Here is a 12290-nt window from a genome sequence, read left to right as displayed (position 1 = left end):
CCCAACATTCTCCTCTCTGTGATATTGGACTTAGCAGATGTATGCCAAGAATGTTCTCTCCTCTGCTCCTACTGCTCTGTTTTTCATTTTCACACTTTATTGCTCAGATTTACACATCTTCAGACTGCTCTTCATTGGGTGTGTTGTGTTCCTGCTCACAGAGCTATTGACATGCTGTCCCCTTTAAAAATTCAACCTGCTCTTACCTATCATTTAAGGTCTTTTCTATAGGATATTGTTTTTTAGATGATTTGCCATCACTTCAAAATAATATGCCCATAACTAAACTCAACTCTGCCCCGTCTGAATTTGCTTTTTCTACTCTCCTAGTTCCTAAGGCACCATCATTTTTTTTAATTTTGAAAAAAGTAACATATGCTTAAATATTAAAACAAATACAAGAAAAGGAAAAAAAAAAACCCTGGCATGTGCACCCCAGGATGTAAGAGAGGATTCAAAATATATAGCAATAAATGTCCATTTCAAGAAAGCCTATGTAATAAATATTACATGTTGTGTAGAGAGCTATCCATCTTTGCTTCCTTGTAAGTTTTCTTTTGTTCCCTACTGTACCCTTTTTCCTTTGTCCTCTTTCCCGCCTCTCCCCCAGGCTACAATTAAGCATGGATATATTTTTATATACACACATGTACATACACATGTAAACATATACTTTCCCTAACAAATTCTGCTCCTGAACTTTGTTTTATGTTTGTGCATATCTCTTATTTCTTATCCCTCCTGAATATTCCACTTAACTTCTACTCTCTGCCTTACCCTCCTATAGTCCTCCTATTACTTAACCTCCCCCCACCCCCACAGGATCCCTCCTTTATCCTCCCATTCCCTTTAATCTAAACCCCCTTCTGTATCCTATCCTACCTTTGACCTATTCCCTCACCCTCCTATCTAAAGATTACTCCCTTATCTCCCATTCCCATTAATCTAAGTACCCTTCTATACCTCCCTTAACCTATTCCCTCACCCTCTTCTCTAGATATGCTTCCTTGTCCTCTTCCCCCTCCCTATGCCATCCCCTTAGCATTTTATTTCTTTCTGAATTTAGATTTTTATACTCTTATAGATGTATATGTATTGTTCCCTTTTGAACCCATTACTTTAGTAGGTTTCCAGAACTAACAGCCCTCCTGACCCCTGTCTAATTCCTTTCTGGCAATTATTGCTCTAGCACCTCATTTGTATAAAATAATTACTCTTTTTAGCTGTTCCTAAAGTTTAACATTTTAAAGTCATATACTCCAGTCTCCCCACAGTCTTTCTTATGAACTACCCAATTACTAATAATAATCTTAGACATATATTTTATGTCCATAAAAGGTAAACAGTCTGTCCTTATTGAGTCCCTTGTAATTAGTCTTGTTCTTGAATTTTTTTTTTGTTTTTGCTCAGTCTCATTTGATTTTTGAAGTCTTTTTAAATTTTTTCTATGACTTATTTTTTGAAGAAGTGACCATTTGACATTACTCTTTGGGGGTAAACAAGGATTTCTTTGTTTCAGTATTCTCCTGAAGATGGTCCCTGGTCTTTTTCTTTTCTATTCCCATAGTAACTCTCTGTGTGGTTGGATTCTTTCTCTTTTGCCTGTGCAGTTTTTAAAAATTTGTTGTAGTTTAGTTTTTGTAATTACTTATAGTCCTGGTGTATGGGGAATGGTCCCTCTGACCTCAGATCCTCCCTCTGGCCTATAACTGAAACCAAGTCCTCCAGCCCCTCCTGTTAAGTGCCCATGGCCATCGATGACAGCCGCACTACTTCTGCACCCACCAGGCATATGCTGGTTCCTTCTTGTCCCAGCCATGACTGCAGCACAGCTGGATCTTGTGTTCCTTGTCAGCAGAGGGGCAGCCAACCCCAGGGCTTGCCTCTTGTTTAAGTGGTCCCTAGCCTGAAGGTGTTTACTCTTCATTGGGAGGATATCTTGCCCTGGGATTTTTCTTCATATCTTCTCTATTTTTCCCAGAAGGAAGACTGTTCTGCCCCTACTCTTATTTATTTTTAGTGCTCTGTGCCTTGTGAGGAGCTGTTTTATCTCTCTTGTGGGGGAAAATCTTAAGAGCTTGGAATTTTCTGACCACCATCTTGGTTGGCACCATCATCTTCATGTTACGTAGGCTAAAAATCCACTATAATTTTTTAGTTTTTAGTTTTGCTTTTAAAAGATTTTAAGTTTGTATTGAATAGTAATACAGCTAGTTACACTTGTTTTGCAGCTATCTTCAGTAAACAAAAAAACACACTATGTCATAACATTTTAGTCATTAACCTCTTGTCTCTATGTGGATTCTTTGTTCATTCCCATTTACTTATTCTTTTGTGGTCATAGTCCTTAGGGAGTAGGGGCCACCTCCAATTGTTCTGATCTTTATCTTGCCACTGGATCCAGATGGGTCCAGAAGAGAAAGTGACACTGGTTACTTTGTGTAGCTCCCCCCCCCCTTAAATTCAATTCATTTGCAATTCATGGCATCACCTTCCTGATGTCATGGTTCTTTTCGAGAAAGGACAAACAATGGGGAGTGGTGATCATGAAAAGCCAATATATTGACTTTTGCAAGAACAGGTCATGCCAGATTAATTTTTTTTTCCTTTTTTGACTGAATTTCTAAACTGGTAGATCAAGGGAACAGTGCTCATACAGGCTTACACAGATTTTAGGAAAGCATTAGATTAAAATTTCTCATGCTATTAGTGTAAGGCAGAGGTTCAAAATATGTTTTGGGTGATTGTTTGATTAGATGGCTTTGGAACAGGTTGAATAACCAAGATTAAGAGGTCACTGCTAGTTTTTAGCTTTGAAAGTTTCCAGTGTAGGGCACCAGGTTGCTGTAGTTGGCCTTGAATTTATTCAATATCTGTTAGTGAGACAGGTAAAGCTACAGGTGGAATGTTTGTCAGATTTGCAGATGTTACAATATTGAGAGGTTAACTGACACACTGGATGTCAGGATCCAAAAAGATTGTGACAGATTAGATTCTAGTCACTAGAGCATTGGATTATCATGAGATGAAATTGAGTAGGGATGAATATAAAGTCCTTATCCTAGAGTTCAGAAAGTTAACTTCACAGTTACAAGATGCAGGATTCATTTTGTTGGAAATAATGAAGAAAGTTTTAGTGAATTACAACCCCAGTCATTATGAGTCAGCAGTGGCAGGCTGACTAATTTATTCTTGGACCACAATAAAAGAGGAATAGCTTTTAGGAAGAATTTATTAGTTCCTCTGTACTATGCCCTGGTCAGACCATATCTAAAATAATGTTTTTAGTTATAGATGTCTCAGCTTAAGAGAAATTGTTTCCTACTACAGGATGGTAGCTATATGTAGCCATGTGATCCTGGGCAGGTCACTTAACCTTCCCTCTGTTAACTTATCTGCAAAATGAGCTGGAGAAGGAAATGAGAGACCACTCCATAGCTTTGCCAAGAAAGCCCCAAATGGGGTCACAAAAGAGTTAGACACAATTGAAATGACTGAATAACATCAGCAGGATGGTAAAGGTCTTTGTGTCCTTGCCACATAGGAATTGGAATAGGAATGGAGGAATTGGGAATATTTAGGCTGGAAAAGAGAAGGTTGAGAGAGAATCTCTTCAGGTATTTGAAGGGCTGTCACGTGGAAGAGCGACTAGATTTGTTCTATTTGTCCCTCAAAGGGAGAGCTAGGAACAGAGCGTGGAAGCTAAAAGGTTTTCCGTCAGGAAATTTTACTAATAATTGAAATTTATAGTATTCAGAATTACTTTGGGCTGCTTGAGGAGGTAAATGGGTTTCCTCTCCCTGGAGCTCTTCAGAGCAAATGTTAAATTTGACCACTTATCAGTCATGTTGTAAATATTCTTTTTAGGAAATAGGTTAGACTAGGTGGTCCCCTCCACCACTGAAATTCTGGAATATTCTTGGTCCTGTTTTTTATTACATAAAGCTCTTAACTGATTTCCTTTTTCTCTTCATGCTTGTTAATATTATTTCATTATAGTAATACATTATGTTAATGTTCCAGAATTTAACTGTTCCTCTTATTTAAAAAAATAATAATAAATTTGTTGTTTCTTTTTTTTTTTTTACACCCATCATTTCCCTTCAACCTGTCTTCCATTCCCCCATTGACCTCTTCATTTTAACAACAAAAATTATCACCAAATAATTAAGTGAAGCCAAGGTTTCTCTGACAATGTATACCACATTATATATCCATAGATCCTACCTCAAAGTGGAAAGATAATGTTTTTCCTTAAGTTCCCTAAGATAAGATTGTTCATTACAGCTTACCAATTTAATGGCTTTTTTAGGTTGTCATTCACATTATTTTAGTCAGTGTCTGTGTGTGTGTGTTTGTGTTCGTGTTCTTTGTTCTGCTTTCCTCATTCTCCATCCTCCATCACTTCATACAAGTCATCCATGTTTCTCTAAATTTCCCATATTAATCATTTCTTATGGTGTATTGATAGGCCATTACATTTGTTTTCCATCGTCCAGCCATTCCTCAATCAATAGGCATCTTTCTGCTTTAAGTTTTTTTTTGGTACCACAATAAGTACTGATACAAATATTTTGAAGTATATAGGATTTTTCCTTTTTTTCTCATTAACCTTTAAGTGTCTGTTCAGTAGTAGTATTGCTAGGTCAAAGTGCATGAATAGTGTTTTGACTTTACTCATGAAATTTCTAATTGATTTCCAAAATTGTTGGACCACTTCGTTACTCCACCAGCAGTGTAGCGTGCATGTCTTCCTACAGCCCCTGTAACATTGACTTTTTTTCTTAATAATAGTTTTTCCAATTACATGTAAAAATAGTTTTCAACATTCATTTCTGTAAAATTTCGAGTTCCAAATTTTTCTCCCTCCCTTCCTCCCCCAAAGTCAGCAGACAGTCTGATATAGGTTATACATGAAAATCGTGTTAAACATTTTCCCACATTAGTCATGTTGTGAAAGAAGAATCAGAACAAAAAGAAAAAACATGAGAAAGAAAAAACAAAAAAGGTGAAAATAGCATGCTTTGATCTGCATTCAGGCTCCATAGTTCTTTCTTTGGGTGTGGTTAGCATTTTCTGTGATGGTTTTTTTGAAATTGGATCTAGGATCATTGAATTGCTGAGAAGAGCCAAGTCCATCATAGTGAATTATCGCACAATTGTTGCTGTGTACAGTGTTCTACTGGTTCTGCTCATTTCACTCAGCATCAGTTCATATTAATCTTTCCAGGTTTTTCTGAAATGTCTGCTCTTCATTTCTTATAGTACAGTAGTGTTCCATTATATCTGCATACCACAACTTGTTCAACCATTCCCCAATTGATGGGCATTCCCTCAGTTTCCAGTTCTTTGCCATCACAAAAAGAGCTGCTATAAATATGTTTGTAACTGTGGATTCTTTTCTCTTTTTTATGATCTATTTAGAATACAGACCTAGTAGTGGTATTGCTGGATCAAAGGATTTGCATAGTTTGGTTGCCCTTTGGGCATAATTCCAAATTGCTCTCCAGAATGGTTGGATCAGTTCACAATTCCACCACCAATAAATGCTTAGTGTTCCAATTTTCCCACATCTTCACCAGTATTTGTCATTTTCTTTTTCTGATAGGTGTGAGGTGGTGCCTCAGAGTTGTTTTAATTTGTATTTTCTCTAATCGGTAGTAATTTAGTACATTTGTTCCTATGATTATAATCTGATAGCTTTAATTTCTTCCTCTGAAAACTGTTTACTTTGACCATGTATCAGTTGAGGAATGACTTGTATTCTTATAAATTTGACTCCCTTCTCTATATATTTTAGAAATTCTTTATATACTTAGAGAAATATTATCAGAAATACTGGCTATAAAAAGATTGTCTCCCAGCTTTCTGTTTTCCTTCTAATCTTGATTGTAACATTGACTTTTTTTATATTTTTAATCACTCTTCCTCTCCTTTTCTTCCTTCCCTTCAGTTTTTGCTCTATTTTTGGACATTTGGGTTGCTTCCATTGTTTTTTTCAATTATAAGTAATGATACTATAGAAAAACTTTGAAACACAAAGCTTTTTTCATTTTGTCTTTGATAACACATTTTAGAAAATATTCCCAGCAATGGAATTATTGAGCTAGAGGGTATTATTATTCTGTAACTTTCATTGTATATTATTAGATGTCTCCCCAAAAGATTCTGTTGATATGCATTTTCACCAGCAAATGAATGCACCTTTTTCCACAGCACTATTAGCATTGATTTCCATTGCTTACAATAAATTTTGCCAGTTTGCTGGGTGTGTGCTGGTACCTCAGAGTTGTGTTAATTTGTATGTGACTTCCCAGGGCTTTGAAAAGGCTGCAGTTGGACAAAGGATGGAGACTTCTTTCAACTCAGGCCTGGTATTGTGATCAAGGAACAGGAGTGACCTCCTGGGGTTAGATTGATGAGGAGACTTCCTCTTAACTATCTGGGACCTTCAAGTGGTTAAGAGACTTCTCTTGAGATGGCTTTAGATCTGATTGGTCTACATGGGAACTGGAATGGAAGAAAAGCTCAATAATTTGTGGACCCTTTAACCCAAAATTAGTAGGGAGATGGAAGGTAGAGAATGAAAGTCCCTCTCCCCCACCTCACCCCACCCCCCAACCTGTGATCTTCCAGGTGAGATAAGCACCTGGACAAGAAATGTTAGTAGTATTACAGATAATGGGATTTTGAGGTAGCAAGTCATTGTTTTTCCATGGTCAATAATGGCTGTATAAGAATATTCTCCCTTTCTCCAGGTAACTTTTATTTTTCTATTTCTACTAAATTTCTTTCTGATAAGGCAGGGAAGAGGGTTGGATATCATTTCTAAATCACTGAAAGAGCTTAAACAAAGCTCCCCTCACTTCTTACTGATATCTTTCAGAAAATCCCTAGTATCATCTTTGACTTCTTCATCATCTTTAGTCAGTGACTCACCAAATCTTGTGGATTATCTTTCAAAATGTCAGTTGCATCAGGTTTCATTCCCCCCCCCCAGCATCACTTTATTGAAGACTCTTATTAGTCCTGCCTGATGTAGTGAAAAAAATTACTCAAGTTAGAGTCAGATTTGGGTTCAAGACCTAGCTCTGACACTTAACTAGTTAAGTTACTACCACAGGGAAAGTCTTTTAATATCCTTGAGCCTCAGTTTTCCTTACCTGTAAAGTGGGATAATAATGCTTACGTTACCTGCTTCACTGGATTATTGTGAGGAAAATAGTGCATTGTAAAACCCAAAATGTTAATGGTTGTAATCCACATTCCCCTCTATATTATACCAACTCCATTTATCTTGAATCTTTCCCTATCTCCTGGTTGCTTCTCTAATGCCTACAAACATGTTCATGCCTTTTCCCATCCTCAGAAAACCTCACTTGACACATCCATCCAATCTTTTTCTCTCCTTTGTAGTAAAGTCCTTGGAAAGACCATCTATAATTGGTACCTCCACTTCTTTTCCTCACTTTTTTCTTTTTATTTTTTTTGGAGGGGGGAAGGCAGGGCAGTTGGGGTTAAGTGATTTGTCCAAGGTCACAAGGCTAGGAAGTGTTGTGTTGGAGTCTGGATTTGAACTCGGGTCCTCCTGACTCCAGAGTGGGTGTTCTATTCACTGCACCACCTAGCCGCCCCTTGCTTTTTTCTTAACTCTGTGCAGTCTGACTTCTGATCTCATCATTACAATGGAATTGCTCTCTACAAAGTTAATGATCTCTAGTGGCCTTTTTCTCAGTCCTTATTATTCTTCTATCTCTCCACATCTATCTCTGGATCTATCTCTCCACAGTCTTTGACATCATTGATCACCCTCTTCTTCTGATACTTACTGCTCTCTAGGTTTTCAAGATATTACCTTCTCCTGGTTCTCCTTCCACATAACTAGCTGACTCTGCTTTTTCAGTCTCCTTCCTTGAATCTTCATCCAGTTCATGCCTACTAACCACAGGTATCCCACAGCAGTGTGGCTCTCTGTCTTCTCCTCTGAACTGTTTTCACTTTGTGATCTCATCAGCACCCATTTCTATTATCTTTGCTGATGATTCTCAAAACTACTTGCTAATGTCTCTGCTGACTTCCAGTCTTGTACCTTCAGCTGCCTTTTGGACATCTCAGATTTCCATAGGTGACTTAAAGTCAGTATGTCCAAAACTAAATTTGTTATCTTTTCTTCAGAAAATCCTCCTTCCTGACTTCCTCATTGCTCTTGAGGATACTACCATACTTACAGTCACCCAAGCCAACAACTTAGGTCATCCTCAGTTCCTCTCACTCTCTTCCCCCACCCCCAGTCCCATATTAAATATGTTGCCAAAACCTGTCCATTTTACTTTTGTAACGTTTCTCATACCTCCTTGTATTCTCTGACACTGCCACCATCCTAGATGCCTGGACTATTGTAATAGCTTGCTGTTTGGTCTCCCTGTCTTAAGTATCTTCCTGCTCCTGTCTGTCCTTTACTCAGCTGTCAAAGTGATCTTTCTAAAGTCTAAATGTTAACTATATCTCCATCCCCACTCAGTAAATTCCACTGGTTCCCTAGCACCTCCAGAATAAAATATAAAATCCTCTGTTTACAGTTTTAAAACCTTCATAACCTTTCTTTCCCTTCTTTTTGAGTCCTCTTATATCTCCTCACCCCCACCCGCATCACCCTCAGTCCTCTCCACACACACATACATTCAATGACAACCTTCTCGCTGTTCCCTTGTACAAGACACTCCCATCTCCTGACTCCAGCATTTTCACTGGCTGTCATTATGCTTAGAATTCTCTCTCTCTCCCCCCCCATTTCTACTTCTTCACTTCTCTAGCTCCCTTCAAGTCCTAGTTAAAACCCCCTTTTTTACAGAAAGCCTTTCCTTATCCTTTGTAATTCTAGGTCCTTCCTTCTGTTAATTTCCTGTGTAGCCTGTATATAGCTTTGTTGTGCAGAGTTGTTTGCATGTTACACTGTGAGCACCTAGGAAACAGTATCCATCTTTTGCCTTTTTCTGTATCCCCATCACTTAGTATAGTACCTGTTATATAGTAGGTACTTAATAAATGTTTATTAATTGATTGGCCATTACAGCATTCTTCACAAAGTACCAATTTTTACTCTGAATTTGCCTTGAACTTGCCTTCACTCTGATACTTATAGTAACTCCACATTGTTTCCAGAATGTAGTCCTATGGGAAATAATGTAATTTTCCCTTGTTTACTCAAGGGGACATAATCTGACCTTTCTCCTAAGCATGTGCTGTGCACAGGAGTTCCTAAGGACATACAAAGATAATTAAGTCCTAGTCTCCTTGTTTGTCATTCAAACCTTCTGATTCTCAACTCAAACCTTCTGATTCAACTAACTGGTCTCCTTGCTATCCCTAGAAGCTATCGTTCCCATTTCTACCCTATGTCTGTTTTCATGCTGCTCCTTTCTCCCAGTTCTGTCCCTGTCCACATCCAAACTTAACTGTCCTCTTTTCCTATTATAAGACTTCCTGTTCCCTTCTATATGAGTCTTGCTCTATCTTGTATACCTAGTATTCTCACATGTTCAGCTTTTTTCTTTCTTCAGCTGTTTTAATACCAAATATTATGAAATGAATAAATTTCTTTTTGAGTTGCAAAATATACACATCTCTAGTAGGTGACCCACTAGTGCATGCTGTTTAGTAAGAACTTAAGATTTCTTGTGACAGTGAGGGGGAGAGAGAGCAATATTGTTAATAATACTTTTAAGAGTATATTTGTCGGGGGCAGCTAGGCAGCGCAGTGAATAGAGCACTGGCCTTGGAGTCAGGAGGACCTGAGTTCAAATATGGCCTCATACACTTAACACAAAAAAAAACTAGCCTTGTGACTTTGGGCAAGTCACCTAATCCCAATTGCCCTCCAAAAAAAATAGTATATTTGTCATTGGGAGCAAATGTTACTTTTTAACTATAGCCTTAGTACCATTTTCTTGGAGCAGGAGTCTTCAACTTCTTTAGTCAAAACTTATTGGGGGCTACTAAGTGCTCCAGGCTGTACTATTTTAGTACTGACCACAACCTAGGGAGACGGGATAATGTCATTGAGGGGTTTAAATAATTAGAGAAAAATTCAAAGGGAGAGGGATTAAATTGGAGAGTAGAAAAGAAAGGAAAGTGTTTAAGAGGGATAGAACATCAGCATTAGTTGTCTTAGGTGCCCCCAGATTGCCTTCCTGTGCCTTAGCAGAACAATTAGAACCAGAAAGAAGAGTTTGAAACAACAGGAAGCAACTTCCACGTGATACATAATGGCAGAGAAACCCTGTCTGGCGTATGGCTTTCTTTGTTTTATCTTTTTCTTTATTCTTCTCCTTATCTCAAAATTTTCTCTAGATAATATTACTGCTTATGAACTTGTGGTGTAGGGTCACATCTCTTTACCTGACAAGACCTCTGCCTATTGTGGCTTTTTGGAAATCATGAGTAAATATAATATTCTTTAATATTTATTCAACTTACAATGTCTCATTTGGTCTTTCAGCTTTTCACTAGCTCTGTGCAGATGAATCCCACAGATTACATCAGTAATACAAAAGTAAGTTTTAGTTAATATTGCTCAGGACCCATAGCTATTTAAAAAAATCTGAAATAATGATAACTAGAAAGCAGTGAGATTGTTCCTTTCACTAAAGAAAAGCATTTTGTTTTCTGATAAAATATCTTACCAGAGGTATTGGAGTTCTGGGTAAAAACTTTTAGTGATGATTGTTCTTTCAGAACTTACGTGATAAACAATTAGTGTAAAATGTAGTTGGATATTGGACAATCTCCTGATTAAAGTTGGGATTGTGAAGGAGGAACTTTGAAATAATAATGACATACTAAATATGTCATGTAAATATATACATGCCTCCCATACTTCTAAGCAACTTCTTGGTAGAGGGAGGCAGAGTTATAGCACGAAGCATTATGTTGAAGTCAGAAGACCTGACTGTAGCAGCTAATATCTGAGTGGTCCTTGGCAAGAAATTTATTATCTCTGATCCTCAGTTTACTCATCTGTAAACTGACAATACTTAAACTGCTTCACAGAGTTGTTGGCAGAAAAGTGCTTTGTAACCTTATGGCACAATAGAAGTGTGGGTTATTTATAGTAGTGTGTTTTTCTGGAAACTGTTCCTATGATAATTCCTTTTATTACTATGCTAATTTTTCTAATATGTGAAAGTGCCGATAATTTGGGCTAATGTGGAGGTGTAGCAAGTTTAAATGAATGAAACCAGAATTGTAGACTGTTTAAAGAAATTAACTTATAATATAGTAATAACTTCTGAGCTAACAAAGTATTAGCAAATAGAGATTTTTGAGTAAACTGCTTTAATGACCCAATAAAGATGATTTGTAATTAGATCATAGTCATAAAGGGGTCTGGTGTGACAGCATACTGTAAGTCCCTGCTACTGAGGGAGGCTAAGGCTGGTGGATTGCTTGAACTTAGAGTTCTGAGATGCAGTGGACTAAATTCGGTTGTATTTACTAAGTCTGGCATCAATATGGTGAGTCGTGGGGCGGCTAGGTGGCGCAGTGAATGGGGCACTGGCCCTGGAGTCAGGAGGACCTGAGTTCAAATATGGCCTCAGACACTTAACACAAAACTAGCCATGTGACCTTGGGCAATTCACTTAACCCCAACTGCCCTCCCTAAAAAGCAAAAAAATAAAAAAAAAATGGTGAGTCTTTGGGAGGAGAGGGCAAGAAGACAGAATGGAGAAGATTAAAGCCTCCTTGTGAATTAACATTGGGATCAGGCCCATGAGTGACTTCTGTATGTCCAGGTTAAGTGAAATAGGAAAAACCAGTCTCATAAGATCATCTAGTCAAGCCCCTTCATTATGCAGATGAGAAAATTGGGACCGAGAGTACAAAACAGACTTCCCCAAAACCATGAAATTCATAAGTAACAGAGCCTATATTTGAACTCATATCTTCTGATTCCAAATTTAGTGTTTTTTATACCAAATTATCTTTTAGGTAGGCAAAAGTTCCCCTCATCTTGGTTTTTAAAATCTTAATTTTCTTTGTGCATACACTTTTAAGTTTTAAAGTAAACGAATTTATCACATATCCCAAACTATTTGTTTTTTGAATTTTATTTATTTTAGGTTTTTATTTTTTATCATTTTATTTTTATTCTAACAGTTTAGGGATGGGGGAAAACATACTAAAGTAATTCTTATTGTGAATTATATTTGAGTGTATGTGTACAATTTATTGACTCTAGGTCTTCACAGAACCACCTACCATTGATCCTTTGTCAAAATTGAATACCAAGA

The 12290-nt window shown here is 37.5% G+C and overlaps 1 protein-coding gene across 3 annotated transcripts in view; it reads left to right on the top strand.

Annotated features, from left to right (window-relative positions):
* Positions 1–12290, top strand: part of HSF2 (heat shock transcription factor 2) — a 53597-nt gene that overhangs the window by 35229 nt on the left and 6078 nt on the right. For 2 of the 3 annotated variants that reach the window (XM_069076942.1, XM_069076940.1), the window contains one exon: positions 10499–10552. The exons of the other annotated variant lie outside the window; for it this stretch is intronic. In XM_069076942.1, the coding sequence (XP_068933043.1) occupies positions 10499–10552 (54 nt within the window). The remainder of the gene's footprint in view (positions 1–10498; positions 10553–12290) is intronic. 3 annotated transcript variants of the gene reach the window in all.

The sequence above is a fragment of the Petaurus breviceps genome, unplaced genomic scaffold (assembly GCF_028583685.1).
Source record: "Petaurus breviceps papuanus isolate PSGF00001 unplaced genomic scaffold, PetGlider_PUasm1.0 90977, whole genome shotgun sequence".
NCBI classification, from domain to species: Eukaryota; Metazoa; Chordata; class Mammalia; order Diprotodontia; family Petauridae; genus Petaurus; species Petaurus breviceps.
The sequence above is the reverse complement of the archived record's forward strand: the minus strand, read 5'-3'. Positions and strand labels throughout refer to the sequence as shown.